Raw genomic sequence first — 18596 nt, forward strand, 5'->3', positions numbered from 1 at the left:
CCCTTCTCAAAGCAGCAGGGGTTGCCTGCTGCTTCAGGAAGGGAAGGAGGGAGATTTGTGGCTGCTGTTGAGGGAGGGAAGGAGCGGGGTTGTTGGGTCAGGAGCACGACTTTGGACGTTGTCAAGGAGCATGAGAGATTAATTTTTTTCCACTGGTTAGTTGAGAATTCTGGTTAGTTGAATACTGGTTAACTGACCACCATCCCCTCTTTTACAAAACAGTAGCACCAGCTGTGGTGGTAATAGAATTCCTATGAGCGTCGGAGTTGTTACCGCTGCAGCTGGCGCTAAAAATCATGAAACGGTTTTGTAAAAGGGGGGGAGAGATTCTACTGTAATAGAAACTACAGTATAATCCTGGGCTTCATTCCCAGTCTTCATGGGCCACCAAGAGGTCAGATTTTCAGGAAACCTCCAATAAATATACATGAGAAAAAATTGCATATAATGGAGGTATTACACATGCAAATCGCTCTCATGAATATTAATCAGAAACATTCCAAAACCGGACCCACTGACTAACCTCAAGGACTGTGGGTGAAAAACAAAACAGTTCTGGGAATTTGTGCAAAATAAAGATTTTGTTGATTCTACTGATATCACAAAAACAATTATTAGCAAAGGAAGATCAACTCATATATGAGAAGAAAGACATTTTGTTAGAATAAGCTACTTTCAAAAAGGTGGTAAGAAATGACTAAAGACTAGATGTAATGAACAATTTTTCCCATTTTATGTCTATGGGAATAATCATAGGGCATAGGCTCTTAACCTCAACAAAGTTTTCTGCCATGTTTTGGAAATGCAGAGGTGGAGTGGAGCAGCTGCAGCTGTCAGGGCATAAAGTGAGTTATTTAAAAAATTATATTAGACTAGTCTTATAGCCCTTTACATTAACGGGTGCTAGAATATATGTGTGTGTGTCTGTCTTTTTTATTTTTTCTCTCTCCTTAGTCGCTTTCTGTATTTCTGTCTGTCTTTTTTTTTTTTCCTTGGCTGTCCACTACCACCCCTTGCCTGCTCCCCCTGTCCATTCTCCCTTTTACCTCCCCTGTGTCCTCCACCACCCCATCACTGCTCACCTTATCCAACAGAAGCCCTTCTCCCTTTGTTTTACCTCCCCCAGTCCATCATCACCTCCTTCCTGCTCCCCCCTGTCCAGCAGTAGGCCTGTCTTCATTTTTCTGGCCCCCTCCCTGTTCATCAGCACCTCTTCCCCTGTCCATCAACCCCTTTTCTGCCCCTCCATTTCCGTGTATTGCAGCATTTCCCTCCCACTCCACTTCCCTGTGCAGTATTTCCTCCCCCCCATACCTTCCTCCTGAACTCCATGCCCTACTTATGTCGACATCCGCCTCGGGGGGGGAGGAGGAAGAGAGAGAGAGAGCTTCGGGCGGCCAGCAGTCGCCGTGGCCAACATCCGACTCGGGCCGCCGCAGTCGACATCCGCCTCGGGGGAGGAGGAAGAGAGAGAGAGCTTCGGGCGGCCAGCAGCCGCTGCGGACGACATCCGCCTCGGGCTGCCGCGGCCGACATCCACCTCAGCGAGGGGGGGGAGGAAGAAGACTGTAAGCCACGCATGCGCACTTCCTAACTACAGCTCACGGAAAACGGACGCACGCATAGGAACTGCGCATGCGCGGCTTACCGTTTTATTATATTAGATGGAGCCAACACCATGGGCTTGTCATGATAGCTGAAGGAATTTAAGAGAAAACAGAGGACCTCAAGCAGGGTTTTGTGGAATTTGTAAGAACAAACACAGCCAATAAACATTGGCACCCTGAAAGAAATTTGAGTATGGTGCATGCTTGTGTAGACCTGCCTAGAGATAAGCGATCTGGGACTGAATTAGGATTGCTATAGTCAGTGGTATAGTAAGGCGATGGCACCCAGCATCGCCGTGCTATGCACCCCTCCTCATTGATCCCCGCCGCTTGAGTGCCCTCCACTGCTTGAGCAGTCCCCACCCCCACACACTTGAAATATTTGCCAGCGTGAGCAGCATCTTCCACCTGCTGCTAGTGTCGGTCTTAGCTCTCTTCTGACATCACATCCTGGTCCTGCAACCAGGAAGTGACAACATATGGGAGTCAAGGCTGGCATGAGCAGCAAATGAAAGATGCTGCTTGTGCTGTTGAACATTTTTAGGCCCCTTTTTATCAAGCCGCATTAGGGTTTTATAACGCCGGCCGCTGCAGTAAAAGCGCCGATGTTCATAGAATGCCTATGAGCGTTGGAGCATTTACCGTAATAGCCGGTGATAAAAAAAACCCTAACAAGGTTTGATAAAAGGAGGCCTTAAGGAGATATGTGGGGGAGGGGGCAGAGAGGTGCCAGCGTCTGGGGCAGTCCAGCCCCTGCCCCCCTTACTATGCCACTGGCTATAGTAACAGGGCAATAAATTCCCTGTGAAGGTTAGCAAATGGCTTCACATTGAGAACAGTGTAAGAGAAGGTCTATAAAAATAGCAGGAAAATGTTCTACTTTGGCCAGAGGTGGCGGCATGGACTGGCTGACTTTAAGCTAGCATACTGTCACTCTGCACCACTTAGGGTCTCTTTTGTCTCTTAGGAGCATCTTTTTTTGTTTTGTGTTTTCTGGTATTATAATTATTGTAAGAGGCACAGCTGCATGCTTGTATTAATTTTATATTCACTTTAAAATTTTGATTTACCAAAGAAAGGTAAAAAATTTTTTTTAAGTATTATTGATTTTTTTTTTTTTTTTTTAAACCCTGAGTTTCCAATTTGGGGTGAAGAAGCACTCTGTTTGGCCAAAGCAGCATTAGTCAAAAGTAGTGGCATGATGACAGAAGCTGGGATCAGGAGCAGTCCCCAAGTTTCAGGAGGGAGCAGAATGGTCTGGCAACAAAGGGGAGGGTAAAAAATATAAATAAAATTAAAGAGTTAAATAATAGATATTAAAAGAAATTTTTCCAATTCCTAACTTTTTAAAAAATGATTTCCAATCCTGGTCTGGTATTTCATTGTATTTTGCACCTCTCAAAAAAAAACCAAACTAATTTGTATAAATCATCATTTTTAAAGATATAGAGGGGCATAATCAAAACATACGTCTAAGTCTGATATGGACATATGGGGCTAGATACCCAAAGTCGGCAGTGGGAAAATTCCCATTTTCGAAAGAAAAATCACCATACGTCTAGAATTTTTTTTTTTTTCAAAAAATTGTCTATCTTGACATAAATGCCATTCGGTCACCCAGACCGCCAGGATGTCTATCTTTAAACCACATTTTCAACCAAAATTTCATCCAAGTCCCAAACGCCCAGAACAAGACCATTTGGACTTGGGAGGGACCAATCTTGTAAGGGACAGGCCACCCAGACATGGCAACAGCAAAGTGGGGCACCTAACAGGGTACTGCTGTGAACTTCACATAAAGGGTGCCATATAAACATCTCACCAGAACTCCCTTATAGGTTATGGTGAGCCCACCAAAACCCACTATACCCATCTGTCTACATCCCCCAATAGCCCTTAAGGCTGCAGGTGGCACCTATATGGCAGTAGAGTAGGGTTTGGGGGGGCTTGGTGGGCTCACATTTTTCACCATGAATATAGTGGTTAGCATGGCTTACAACCATGCTACTCCTCTCTATGGCTCACTAGCCCCCCTCCCGCCAGGCTATTAAGACACATAAGAACATAAGAACATAAGAACTGCCTTCTCCGGATCAGACCTTCGGTCCATCAAGTCCGGCGATCCGCACACGCGGAGGCCCTGCCAGGTGTACACCTGGCTTAATTTATAGTCCACCATATCCTTATATGCCTCTCTTAAGGAGATATGCATCTAGTTTGCTCTTGAAGCCTAGGACGGTCGATTCCGTCATAATCTCCTCTGGGAGGGCATTCCAGGTGTCAACCACTCTCTGAGTGAAGCAGTACTTCCTGACATTAGTCCTGAACCTGTCCCCCCTTAGCTTCATTACATGTCCTCTAGTCCGTGTCAAATTGGACAATGTAAATAATCTTCTCTGCTCTATTTTGTCGATTCCTTTCAGTATTTTGAAGGTCTCGATCATATCCCCACGCAGTCTCCTTTTCTCAAGGGAGAACAATCCTAGTGTTATAAGTCTGTCCTCGTATTCCAGTTTCTCCATACCCTTCACCAGTTTTGTTGCTCGTCTCTGCACCCTCTCCAGCAGTTTTATATCCTTCTTTAGGTAGGGAGACCAATGTTGGACGCAGTATTCCAAGTGTGGTCTGACCATTGCCCTATAAAGCGGCATTATAACTTTCTCCGATCTACTCGAGATTCCTTTCTTTATCATGCCCAACATTCTATTTGCCTTCTTTGCCGCTGCCGCGCATTGTGCCGACGGCTTCAGGGTCCTATCTATCAGTACACCCAGGTCCTTTTCTTGTTCACTCTTCCCCAGAGTTGCACCTGACATTGTATACTCGTATTCCTTATTTTTATTGCCTAAATGCATTACCTTGCATTTCTCCACATTGAACTTCATCTGCCATTTCTCCGCCCATGTTTCTAACCGACACAAGTCGCTCTGGAGTTTCTCTCTATCATCCTGCGATCTGATCGCCCGGCATAGTTTTGTATCGTCTGCAAACTTGATGATCTCACTGGATGTTCCTTCCTCCAGGTCATTGATATAAATATTAAAAAGGATCGGCCCAAGTACCGAGCCCTGGGGTACACCACTAGTCACTTTCTCCCAGTCGGAGAACTTCCCATTTATGCCCACTCTCTGCTTTCGGTTTTCCAGCCATTTGCCTATCCACCTTTGTATATCCCCCTCTATGCCATGGCTTTGTAGTTTCCTGAGAAGTCTTTCGTGTGGAACTTTGTCGAACGCTTTCTGGAAGTCCAAGTATATTATGTCCACCGGCTTCCCACTATCAATTTGCTCGTTCACGGTCTCAAAAAATTGGAGTAAATTCGTCAAACATGATTTCCCTTTCCTGAATCCATGTTGACTGGGTTTCATCAAGTCATGTGCGTCCAAGTGCCGGACTATGCTATCCTTGATCAGTGCTTCAACCATCTTGCCAGGGACAGACGTAAGACTCACAGGTCTATAGTTGCCCGGTTCCCCTCTCGATCCTTTTTTGAAAATTGGGGTGACGTTCGCTATCCTCCAGTCGTCCGGTATCTGTCCAGTTCTGATTGTCAGGTTTGCAAGTTTTTGCAATAACTCTCCGATTTCAACCTTCAATTCCTTTAAGACTCTCGGATGAATCCCATCCGGTCCAGGGGATTTGTCACTTTTAAGTTTGTCGATCTGATAGTATATCTGGTCTAAGTCCACTTCAACTGTGTGCAGCTCTACTAGACTTTCCTATACTAGGTGCTGATGTTCTGGAGACAGGTATGTACTTTTTTATTCTGATCTGTGGGGGTATGAGAGGGTCAGTGAACACTGGGGGCATATGTGGAGGTCTTTACTTTGTCTCTGCAGTGGTTATCTGGTCACTTTGGATACCTTTTTGGCACTTATTCCTGTTTTCACATTGTCTAACTCAGTGGCTCCCAACCCTGTCCTAAAGGACCACCAGGCCAATCGGGTTTTTAGGCTAGCCTTAATGAATATGCATGAGAGAGATTTGCATATAATGGAAGTGACAGGCATGCAAATCTGCTCCATACATATTCATTAGGGCTAGCCTGAAAACCCAATTGGCCTGGTGGTCCTCCAGGACAGGGTTGGGAACCATTGGTCTAACTCACAACATCTACGTTTCATCCAGGATGTCTAGTAAAACATTTGATTATCCCTGCAGGATGTCTAAGTTTAGCTCGGCCCACATCCCACCCAGATACTTTCCTGACCACTCCTCCAGGTCTGGGCGCTCAGTGGCAGTCAGAGGCATACATGTCCAGAAAAGCAGATTGATTATCAGCACTTGGACATCCTGTCTAGTAGGATGTCAAAGTGCCGACTTAGGCAGGTTTTTAGACATTTTAAAGTTTTGATTATGAGCCCCATGGCTTTCAAATCAGCACTGCTTACTTGCTTGCATGCTCATACCTGATTTTATTTCAACAAGTGTATTTGTATTTATTTCATGCTTAGCTTTCCCTGGAAGGGGAATCCGAAGAGGTATAACCTGAGGAACTGAGATCGATCCAGCTGTCATTGTTTTTGGCCCTGGAAGACAAAAATCTGCACAATCAAACAACAAATCTCAAATGTCATCAGATTTTTAATTGCCCCAGATGTATTAAGAGCCATTTTTTGTACCTAATAATAATAATAATTTTATTCTTATATACCGCCAAAGCCGTAATTGTTAGAGGCGGTTAAATGTATTTCCTATGGTGATCTTAAGTGTTACTGGCATTTATATCAATAAAGGAAGAAGTTAAGTTGCTTACCAGGAACAGAGATTCTCAGTATTCAACATGATAAATCTGTCATTTCATGGCGTGTACACATGAAAAAGATTCACAGACCCCTCAGTCTCTTTCTCCTTGGAATTCACTCTCGGGGGTTTTTTTTTCTTTTTTCTGCTGAAGATACATTTTTCTTCATTTGGAAATTTTTCCTCTGAGTTCCTCTTGAATTGCCTCATTTTTTAAAAATTATTTGACTTTGACCTTGCAAATTGTTTGTAACACATCTGAAGTCAACCATCTTAAGTGCTTCCAATGTCTGGGTCTGAACAGAGACTCTTCTGATATCTGAATGTTCTGTTTTCCCTAGGTGTGCTGGCAATACTACACCTTAAGGCCAGGATTCTCAAAAACCCGCGTTAAAAAGCGACAGTCTGCTAACACAGCCATTTTGATAGCGAATCTAAAAAACCAAGACATTCTCAAAAAATCACGCATGCAATTGAGGTCGGTATTCAGCAGCGAAGATTCGCTAAATTTGCATGTGCCCATCGCTGGTGATAGCGATGGGCACATGCGCATGAAAAATGCTGTAAAAAAACAAACAAACCTCCACAACAGTAGAAGAGATGCCCACTCTCTCCCACTGCCCTAAAACCCCGCCGCGACCAGCCCTTGCAGCAGGAGAGATGCATAATCTATGGCTCACATTAAATTAAATCCCTGCCACGAACCGACTCCCCCTTACCTAAAATATAGATTACACAGAGGGACGTGGACACCCTCCTCACAGCTGCTGCATCATCTAAAATGAGCCTTCCCCTCCCCGTTGCATCATGGGATGCACCAGGGAGATACCTGAGGCTCTGATTGGCCCAGGTTGTATACGGCTCCTCTTATGGGAAACTGCTGAGACTCCAGGCAGTATATAAATTTTTTAAATAAATAAATAAAACTTGGGTCAATCAGAGCCTCAAGCCCCTCCCCGGTGCATCCCAAGATGGGAGGGGAAGGCCTATTTTAGATGACGCAGCAGCTGGGAGGATGGTGTCCATGTTCCTCCGGGTCATCTATTTTGAGATAAGGGGAAGGGGGCGGCAGAGACAGTGGGGTCACTTGAAAGCGGAGGAGAGTGGGCATCTCTCCCGCTACAATGGCTGTCATGGCGGGGATTTTAGGGCAGCAGGAGAGAGCTGCGAGGGGGGGTGTGGCTGGGATTTTAGGGCAGCGGGTATCTCTCCCGCTGCAGGGTTGGGGGTATTGCCGCCGTTTCGGGGTGGGGGGTGTTGTGTTCACCGCTGCTGCAGGGAATGAGTGTTGTGCTAAAAACCAGCTTTGGTTATGGGTACTTGGACGATCAGGCTTTTTGATCGTCCAAGTAGCCATTTAGGACACTTTTTAGACTTTTTTTTTTTTTAAATTATTACCCCCAAAGGATCTTAATCAGAAAATAATGGGTATATATTGAAGAGCTAAGGCCATTACTAGGTATATTTGCATGGTCTGTGTTCTGTTTATGGCCAATCAGTTGAAGATGGGCTGGGGAGGGCTTTGATGGCTGGGATGGTTTAGATGTGCTGGAGTAAGCATTGACAGAAACTCCAGTAGATGGAACCTAAGCACAATACTGGGCAGAGCTCTGGGTTTCTGGCCCAGAAATATCTGAGAAAATGTACAATCCAATTTAAATCATGAATTTATAGAGTAAGTACAGTTGGGCACACTGGATGGATCATTTGAGTCTTTATCCGCATCATTTACTACATTACTAAGCACCTATTTACTAGAAAGATTATCAAGGCAAGTACTTAATCTTCCCTTCTAATGCAATAGGCACATCATTCCTGAACTCTTGGGACATATCAAAACAGTCCCCGGAATCTAGGGTGGGAGAGATGAGCCTGCTGCAATTATGGACAATCCAAAGGCAGAGTCCAATTTTGCCACCACATTCACCCTGTAAAATTTCATGAAACTATGAAGGGAAGACCATGTGGCCGTTCTACAAATCTCTTCAGGGGAAATTGCTGTAGACTCTTCCCAGGAGGATGCTACTCCCATAGTGGAATGTGCCTTTAAGGATTAGCCTCCTTCAGAAACCTGGCCACATCTGAATGAGAAGCCAAGGACTTCTTATGCTCTTGAAGTCTGAAACACAAAAGAAAGACCTGCTACTTGAACTTTGAGGGAGCCCATTGCCAGACCTTTCTCAAGTCCTTCCTGCAGGAATATTAGGACCAAAGAAATCAGAGCTGAAACCGGGTCCTCACTCTTCTGTGCACACCAGATCTGAAAACACTTCCAAGCTTTCGCAAAGGCAGCTAATGTTGCCTGTTTCTTGGATCGTAGGAGGATTGCAATCACCCCATCTGAATAGCCTTTGCGCACTAAGGCTACATGCTCAAGAGCCATGCTGTAAGACCAAAGCACTCCAGTCATTCCAGGGCCACTGGACCCTGCATGAGCAACCTTGGATGGCACAGTAGTCTGAGACTCTGGTTCATTTAAGTATGCAAAAACAGTCCAGCCCTTTATGAAGCAATTCTTTCAGTTCAGTAGAGTCTGTTTGGCTGGCTGTCAGCACGTATTTCTTACCCATGCTCTATATGTATCTTATTTGTCTTTTTGGTAATCCTTGTATTTGACTTTCTAAATTATATTTATTTCTATGTAAACCAGTCAGACATTAGATGAGTGGTATATCAAGATTTAAATAAACATGAAGAGGGGCATAATCGAAAGGGACGTCCAAGTCCGTTTACGTCCATCTCGCAAGTCGTCCAAAGTTAAAAAGAGCCTAAGACACATTTTTGAAAGATATGTCCAACTCTTTTTTACTTTTGAAAATCGTCTAATTATACATTCTGCCGATCTGATCGTCCAAGCCACTATATCATCTATCTTTATACCACATTTCTGTCCAACTTTCCGTCTAAGTCACAACGTCCAAGTTCCATCTAGGCTCTGTTGTTAAACTTTCGGTTATACATGCTGTACGACTAAGTCTAAGCCAGCCCACGTCCCATCCAACTCCCGCCCTCGACATGCCTCCCGAAATGCCCCATTTATCTTTGGACGTTGAGCGGCACTATGAAGGCCTAGGTTGTTTTTAAATACGTCCAAAACCCAGTTTTATTATCGGCGCTTGGATGTTTTTGAGAAATGTTCGTCCATGTGCTGACTTAGGCCGGTTTTTGGACGTTTTTCTCTTTCGATTATGAGCCCCGAAATGTATAGCTGGTACATGGGTAGTTACTGTAATGCACTGTGGCAAGGCAAGAGAAACGAGTTGAATTGGAGGCTTAATGAACAAAATAGCATGAATGAAAATCTATCATCAATTGTTCTGCTTGCTATGTTAACAGTAGCTTTTGTTAATTATTACTAAAATAAAGTAACTAGTTATTTAATTTAATCTTATCAAAAAGTAACTAGTTGCATTGATTGTTACCTAAAATGTAACTAATTACAGTAACCAGCATTACTGTAACCAGTTACTACCCTGCAATGGGCCAGCAGCAGCCAATAAAGTAAACAAAATGCAAGGAATTATTACGAAAAAGATAGAAAATAAGACAACAGATATTATAATGCCTCTGTATCGCTCTATGGTGTGACCTCACCTTGAGTGTGTGTGCAAGTCTGGTCACCCTATCTCAAAAAAAAGATATCATGAAATTAAAATAGGTTAGGTAAGCTTACGTAAGCGAGCGTCCACATGAAAGGTATGCAGTCTGTTCTAGTATAACAAAAGTAGTTATAATATTGACCAGCTTCTTTAAAGTTATTCTGATTTGAATGTTGTTATATTTTTAAATTTAGTGAAAATGTGATCGGACTTGTTTACACCCTGAGGCAGCTTGACAGTGAAACGCTGGCCATCGTTGGTGTCCCGATCCCTAAGGAGAAAGTTAAGTCACTATCTTCTCTTACCATTCAAATTTGAAAGCAAAAAATATAAGTGAAAATAATTTTTAAACACATTGTTATGACCACTATAGAAGGAGGTTTTATGCCAGTGAAGTGATCGCCTGAACACCGTTATTCCACCATTGTGGAGGTGGGTGGGCCCCTGTCTGAGGCTTTTTCCTCCGAATAGACTGGTCTTTGCTTGTGTTCATTATATACCTTCATTTTTTCCTTTTGGTGAAAGTGTTTTTTGTATTCATTGTGATATTCACCATATCCGAGTTTTTGTGCTATTAATTTGGAATGAACAAACCATATTATCTGTGAATGTTATTTTAGGATGAACAAACTGCATTATATAAACATCAGGCACTTGCCAACTAATTATCTTTATTTTTATCTTTATTGGAAGCTTCTATACTGCTACTAATGACTGGGGAGTCAATTCAGAGCAGTTTTCAAAGACATCAGTAATGGATTTTAAATACAGATCAGATAGATTCCATTGTGATTGTTGTTGGCCTCCTAGCTGCTTGGCTAGAGTATCATGTTTGCATTTGCATTATTACACTATTATATATGTATGATATGTTTACACAAGATTACAGTTAACCATTCTAACTAAGTATGCTATATTTATACCCTCCTAAATAGGTTATCCATTACAACTAAGTAATCTATAGTTACATGCAATTCATCTTATTTATTTTAGTTCCATTTACTATATTCATATCTTAAGCATTTCTGGAAAGATCTATTATGTTCATACGTCATGTCCTCCTATTGTGTTCCTAGTGTGTGTGTGTGGGGGGGGGGGGGGGGCGGGGGCAGAGATGAAAGCCTGCTATTTTCCTCTTTGTTGCATCCTATTTCTGTCAGCTCACAGTTTCAGTTGAAGTAGTCTGAGAAAAGGATATTCTTTATCCCTTTCTTGAATTTTCTGGTGTCCTTTTCTAGCTTTAATTCCTTCAGTGGGGCATTCTTGCCCTTGTGCTTTTGTATTTGATGTCATTGAAGGAAGGTATTCGTAATAGAGACCCCTGGCTCTAGTGTAGGGATGAGGTGGAGTATGGTTATGTAATCAGGCTGCAAGATATTGCGGTTCTGAGAGGTGAACGGTTTTGTGTGTCAGCAATAAGATCTTGAATTTCACTCTGCTTTCAATCAAGAGCAAGTGTAACTCTTTCAGAAGCGGGGTGGCACTCGTCTGTCTTGATTTTTCTAGCAAAAACCTTGCTGCAGCATTTTGTACTGTTTGGATCTGTCTGATCATGAATTTTTAATTATTATGTAACTGTAATGTTACTCTAGAATGATCAAACTATGTTATCTATGAATGTTAATTTAGGATATGTAAATGTTAATTTAGAAAGTTAAACTGTACTATACAAATGTCACTGTATCCCATTTGACTAATTATCATTATGTAACTCGTTTGTCCAAATATTATATACGTTACCTTGTAACCCATTCTGAGTTCTCTGGGGAGGATGGATATAAAATGAATTAAATAAATAAATTATGCCTCGCCCCATGCTAAGCCACACTCCCTTTACAAAACTTCTCTGTCAGCAGTGTGACTAGAACAGCCACTTCCTGCCTGCTGTTATTACAGCAGAAAGTGAGGTTTTAAGTTGCTCTTGGTCATTTTTAGGGAGAGAAAAAAGTGAGTAGCTGATCCAGAATCTCCTATGTAAGGTTCCTCATTTTGAACAGGAGATGGTCTTCCAAAGTAGGAGCCTCCTGTTCAATGTAGGAGACTTAACAAGTCTATAACAAACTGCACTTGAAATATCAATTTGATCAGTTGTGAATATTACATTTGATCAGATGTGAATATTACATTTCTAAAATAAAATGTATATTAATAAGGGTGAAACAATTGAAGCCTCTTAAGGAAATTTGTGTCTGGAGGGAGAAGGTTTCTATGTAATGATTATATTGTCATTCGTTAACAATGAAGCTGTGCCAAATTTGCTTTTCTATTTCTATAGGCTTCAATCTAAAAACAAGGCTAAGCCTGAAAATGCAACAAGGAACACTTGGGGGGGGGGGGGGGCATATCTTAACAGGAGACAACCCTCTCCAGTCACTCAGTACCAATATACATTGCAGCCTCTAATATCACAGCATATAAACTCTCATTCTACAGAGTTGTGAAATTTTTAGATCATTCCAATTCTACTCTGATGTATTATGGCACCTGAAGCACTGATTACAATGGGTAGAATTAGGAACTACAAATACCACAGCCCTTAGGGAACCAGCTATCGTGCAGCACTGCTACTACTGTTTCGGACATCGGCACCACCAGTCCAAGAGATTCACTGAAAGTCATCTCAGAGGAGCACCCGCAGAAAACTGTTCATAGAGGCATAATAACACAATCATTAAAGTTATGGATTGATAAAAACAAAATCATGGAAATAATTACAAAAGCAGTTAATGAATAAAATCCGGGGAAGAGCGCAAAGGATTTATATTGTTCCTCGCGATCTCATGCAACTACTATACCTCCCAAGACACCGACTTCTGGCGCCAGAGATTACAGCTGATTTCAGCCAGTTGCCAAGACGCTTCTCCGGCTCCAGGGTCTGGCCAAGAAGGAAGCAGCTGATTGGCGGTCTCCCGCTCCCCCTAGCAACCACGACCGGGACCCATCTACGCAAGCGCGTGTGCTCCACCTTTTCATTCCCCTAATTGGGCTCTTTCTCTGTATCGTGTTAGCGCTCCCTAGTGAATTACATCTCAGTTTCACTTAATCTTCAACCATTCTAAACTAAAACTACAAAAAAAAAAAATCATCCAAAATCAAGAAGTTTATAACTAAAAACAAAGGACAGAATATCAGGCATCGTTTTGGAATCCTAAAGAGCGTCCAGAACTAAGAAGGACCCTGTGCGCAGTTGTCCTGCGACGCAAGTAGAGTTTCTGTGTCTATGTTGTAACCGGTGGGGGTCGGTTGGTGATCCGGTGTTTCCAGTCCGGGCACCAATGGCGGACGTCAAAGTAAAGCTGGAGGCTGCGGACGTAGCAGAGATCGAGAACAGGTATAGCATATATCTTTTTGTTTTTGGTTTGTAGAATGGCAGTAGCCGCTGCCTATAATGCTGGAGAGGCTCTAAGAAGCAAGAGGGATATAGAAACATGATGGTAGATAAAGGCCAAGTGGCTCATCCGCAGTAATCATGATCTCTTCCTTTCTCTAAGAGATTCCACGTGCCTATCCCACTCCACTCCGTATTTTATAGACCTGGGTCACTAAGAAGTACTGAGAAGATCCCAAACAGTAGATCCCTTCCTTTTTGCTCAGTCCCAGAGATAAGTGATGGTTTTCCCCAGGTCTACATGGCTCATAATTGTTTTATAACCAAACACTTCTACTTGTTATCAAAAATAAAACAGGTACGTATCTATGTGTATCACAAACACTAATACATAGGCACTGCAAACCATAATTGGTTTTAGACATTTTCTCCAAGAACTTGTCCAAACCCCTTTTAAACCTAGTTAAGTGAGATGCATTGAGTACATTTTCTGGCAGTGCATTCCATAGCTTAATTTGCATTAAGTGAAAAATACTTTCTCTAATTTGTTTTAAATCTGCTACCTACTTGGTAGTTCATGGAATGTCAAATAACAATGTATACAATGTTGCCACAAACCTCGAGGAATCACATCGGGATGTACTAGTCACTGACATTGTAAAAATTTCATGATGGAGAAAAAAGAAGCCTCAAATTTAAGTGGTAGCAAATTTTTAAACCAAAGTCCAAAGGCTACAATAAGTACTATCTTATTGTAGATGGGTGGTAGATGCTTGGAATGCCCCCCCCCCCCCCCAAGGGAAATGGTGGAGAGGAAAACAATGATGGAATTCAAAAAAGCGTGGGATAAAAATAGAGGATATCTAATTAGAAAATGAAGGATGTAAATTAAAGAACTAAGGCCAGCATTGGACGGACCTGCACGGTCTGTGTCCCATTTATGTTGATTCGGTGTAGGATGGGCTGGGCATTAATGTGAACTCCACTAATATGGAACATGAGGATGTTACTGGCCAGACTTCATGGTAGATATCCTTCAAACAACAGGATGGTTGAATAGGTAGGAGTGAGCTTGGACGGCATCTTCAGCATTTAGAACTAGACTTTACAGTCTGTGGTCCAGAAATATCAAAGAAGAGAGAAGTTAATCTAATCATGTATTTTTATTTTTTAATCAGTTTTTAATATCTTATCAAAGTATCCACTTGTACAGAAAGGTAAAGTTAAGGTAAAAATAAAATACAATTCAAACTATGCAGATATAATCTAACATAATAAGAAAATGTTAGCTTAACTTCAACTCAGGTCCTCAAAATAAGATCCAAGAAGTAGAAACAGCAAGCTATTAGTAATAAGAAAAACATTAAATTATAAAGGAAAACTAGTAGTTCAATTAGCTGAGAGAGGATATCGAACAAATCAAAGAGTACTCATATTTCCCCTCCTTCCAGGCAGGTCCCTGACAAGAAGGACGTCAGCTGGCTAGGATCAAATAAAATATATTTTTGCATTTGATATTGTATCACACATTTGCACGGGTGACAAAGAAAAAGGTTGCCCCAAGAGCAATAACACCTGGCTTTAGAATCAAGAATTCGCGTTGACATTTTTGTGTGTCTCGTGCCAAATCTGGAAACATTAGAATTTTATGTCCAAGAAATTCTTTTTTGGGTTTTTTGGTTTGTTTGTTTTTTAAGTCTTAATAACCAATTCTTATCTGGTGCTAAGGCTACTACTGTAAGAAGAAGTGTTGCCGGTGTTGCCACTTCCCTATCCGAAAGTTCCAACATCGTTGAAATATTGAGCTGGTTTGATCATTTTCTTTTATTTTACTTGTTAGAGAAACATAGAAACATAGAGTTTGATGGCAGAAAAGGGCCGGCAGCCCAACAAGTCTGCTCACACAATAACCCTCCCTCCCACTAGTCTACTCAAGACGAACCCTCCCTCTCTGAAGTATCCATCTTTTAAGCAAAAACCTTGGTACCCCCACCTGTTGGTCCCATCGACGCTTGAAGTCAAGCACGCTACTAGCCTCGACCACCTGGCGAGGAAGACTATTCCATCGATCGATCACCCGTTCGGTGAAGAAGTACTTTCTGGTGTCGCCATGAAATCTTCCCCCTTAAGTTTTAACGGATGCCTTCGGGTCGCTACGGGACCCTTTAGAAAAAAGATTTCTTCCTCCACTTCAATGCGACCCGTGATGTATTTGAATGTTTCTATCATGTCCCCCCTTTCTCTGCGCTTCTCGAGAGAATATAAGCGCAGTCTGGTCAGATGTTCTTCCCTTTTGATAGGTAGGTAATACACTTGAATGAGAGGCAGTAGCAATTCCTCTGAAATTTCTAACACTTCCATCATATAACATTTCAACATTTCTCTAGGAGTTACTGCCGCAACTCTAGGGAAATTAATCAATCTGAGATTATTATTACGGGAGAAGTTTTCTAAAGTTTTCTTCTCAGATTAATATTATCTATCACCAATGTTTCTATAGTTTGTTTAGAAACTTTTGTTTCTTGAGGAAAGTTCAGTGTTGAATTTTTTAATTCTTGTAATTCAGCTTTAAAGTTCTTAATATCCATTTCTTGAGTATTTACTTTATGCTCCAGCTGAACTAGCTGGGGCTTGATTGATTTAGCTAGATCTGCAACGAGATTCCCATATAGCCTCAAGAATTACCTCTCGGAGTTTCTCTGGTAAAGAAGAAAGTTTTTTAATAACAACATTTTCACCAACTGGTATCTTCTCCTGAAAATGGCTCTCCTGCTCATGGTTTGTCCGTGAAGTTGGCAAATCCCCAGTCTCCACAGGACTCCCCTGCAAACACAGGGAGTCCAGCTCCATGCTTCCCTCCATGCTTTCAATGGCCTCCGTCCGCGGGGAGCTGGTGGTCTGAAGGGGAGGGGTGGTGCTCTGGCATCGGGGCTCAAGGTGGTCTCCAGGCCCAGGGAAACCGCCTCTGTCTCGCCATGGAGCGTCTCCAGCGGGTGTGCCGACGTTCCAGCGATATCCTGCATTCGATGCAAGAGCTACACGATGTTGCCGAGATTGGAAGGGCCAGGACACCGCGAGACTCCAGCGGCACTATGGCTCTCCGTTTCGGCATTCTTGCAGATAAATGTTTTTTGAAATGCAGCAGGCAATTATTAGCTCTTGAGATGAGGTAGTCAGCTAACAGGTCCGTCGGCCATCTTGGATCCCAGACTGATTGTTTTTGTCCTAATCATGTATTTTTTTTTTTTAAATGGGTATAACTATTGAGCTGACTGGATGGACCATTCAGGTTTTTATCTGCCATCATTTACTATGTTACTATCTTAGGCAAAAATACTCCATCGATAGTGAAACATTGCCAACTAAATAGTATAAAAAATGAAGCGCTGGGGATTCAGCACTAGCCCCACCCTTTTACTAAACCGTGATAGCTGTTATTAGCACAGCGAGCCGCGCTGAATGCTCCGCACTGCTTCCAATGCTCATATTGTTCATATGAGCGTTGGGAGCAGCGTGGAGCATTCAGCGCGGCTCCTTGCGCTAATAACCGCTATTGACGTTTAGTAAAGGGGGGGGTAGGAGAGTGAAAATAAAATCTCTTATCTGCAGTATCTCCAAGCCAAAGATGCACTGCAATACAGTGCAGAATAAGTGATTTTATTTTTATTTCCTAGTGCTGAATCCCTGATGCTTTTTTTCTGTTTAAATTGGTACTGTTTCACTGTCGATGGAGTCTGACACACTTCTTCCCAAAATATTTTTTTTAATTGGTAAAATGCAGGTTAGCATAGGCAAATAGACAGAATACTGCAAAATGCTTTAATGTGTTTCTGTGGTAGCCTGTTTGCAGACCCCAACAATGTGTTAAGGGCTGAAAACCCTTTAGTACAAGGGCCATTTATTTATTCTAGTTCCTTACCTGTCTTGCTAGAAAAAGACCACCCTCGGCTTATTGCATTATATGCAACTGGGGCTGTACTATCGCCCACCTGGTACGCCAGAAGGAGTTGGACAAGACTTGGAAGCGGAACTGAGACAGGAATGCAGGACTGGAAGTGTAACAGTGATGGGAGACTTCAACTACCCGGGAATAGACTGGAGTACGGGTCACTCCAACTGCACTAGGGAAACAGGATTTGTAGAAGCTGTGAGGGACTGCTTCATGCAGCAACTAGTCAAAGAACCGACGCGAGGGGGTGCTACTCTTGACCTCATCCTAAACGGATTAGGGGGCCTGCAAGAGGGGTAGAAGTGGGAGGACCACTAGGCAACAGTGATCACAACACGATCAGATTCACATTAGAAAGGAGGACACCCATAGTAAGGAGGACCGCAACAACTGCGCTCAACTTCAAGAAAGAGAACTATGTTGCTATGAGGGAAATGGTGGGGAGAAAGCTCAGAAACATCTTTAGGATGGAGACTGTGGGAAGCGCCTGGACCCTATTCAGGGACACCCTGCAGGAAGCACAAAGAATGTACGTCCCCAGTTTCAGGAAAGGCTGCAAGAACAAGCGATCAAAGGACCCGGTTTGGATGTCAACTAAAGTAAAGAGGGCAATAAATGACAAAAAAGTATCCTTCCGGAGATGGAAAAAGGACCCAATGGAGGAAAATCACCAGGCGCACAGGAAATGCCAAAAGGAATGCCACCGAGAGGTTAGAAAAGCGAAAGGGGAATACGAAGAGGGGCTGGCCAGGGTGGCGAAAAACTTCAAGGCATTCTTCAGTTACGTAAAGGGGAAGCGACCAGCGAGAGAGGAGGTGGGGCCGTTGGACGATGGGGATAGGAAGGGAGTGATTAAGGAGGATAAAGAGGTAGCTGAGAGGTTGAACATGTTCTTCTCGTCGGTTTTCACGAGCGAAGACACATCTAATATACCGGACTCGGAGGAGCTCATGAGTGGGGAACAGGCCGAAAAATTGGAGCACATAGAGGTAAGTAAGGAGGATGTCCTCAAACAGATAGACAGGTTAAAATGTGGTAAATCACCGGGCCCGGACGGGATCCACCCAAGGGTTCTGAAGGAACTAAGATAAGAAATAGTGGGCACAATCCAGCATGTTTGCAACCTATCCTTGAAAACTGGTGAGAAATTGGATCTTGAACTGTTGAATATTTATTTGGTATGCAATAAGTTGCATATTTATTTGATATGCAATAAGCAAAAAAATACCCTTAACAATTGAGGCTAGTTTGCACAATTGTACACATCTAAGGGCCTGTTTTACAAAGCCATGCAGCAACAGCCCCGAAGCCCTTTAAATCTCTATGGGCTTCGGGGCCATTACCGCGCAGCAAGCTTTAAAACAGGCCCT

The 18596-nt window shown here is 42.8% G+C and overlaps 2 protein-coding genes across 4 annotated transcripts in view; one reads left to right on the forward strand and one right to left on the reverse strand.

Moving 5' to 3' along the window:
- The window catches only part of DZANK1 (double zinc ribbon and ankyrin repeat domains 1), a 149815-nt gene extending 136876 nt beyond the window's left edge, over positions 1-12939 (reverse strand). Inside the window, exons 1-2 of one of the 3 annotated variants that reach the window (XM_033937444.1) lie at positions 12745-12939; positions 6017-6136 (exon numbers count right to left, since the gene is read on the reverse strand). In XM_033937444.1, the coding sequence (XP_033793335.1) occupies positions 6017-6125 (109 nt within the window). In that variant the 5' untranslated portion in view covers positions 6126-6136; positions 12745-12939. Of the gene's footprint in view, positions 1-6016; positions 6137-11689; positions 11783-12433; positions 12550-12744 lie in introns of those variants that run through there. The other 2 variants (XM_033937446.1, XM_033937443.1) reach the window with 2 other exon arrangements.
- Positions 12940-12959: 20 nt separating this feature from the next.
- Positions 12960-18596, forward strand: part of POLR3F (RNA polymerase III subunit F) — a 52316-nt gene continuing 46679 nt past the window's right edge. The window contains exon 1 of the mRNA XM_033937447.1: positions 12960-13280. Coding sequence (XP_033793338.1) covers positions 13225-13280 — 56 coding nt within the window. The 5' untranslated portion in view covers positions 12960-13224. The remainder of the gene's footprint in view (positions 13281-18596) is intronic.

Source organism: Geotrypetes seraphini, chromosome 3 (assembly GCF_902459505.1).
Source record: "Geotrypetes seraphini chromosome 3, aGeoSer1.1, whole genome shotgun sequence".
In the NCBI taxonomy this organism is placed as follows: Eukaryota; Metazoa; Chordata; class Amphibia; order Gymnophiona; family Dermophiidae; genus Geotrypetes; species Geotrypetes seraphini.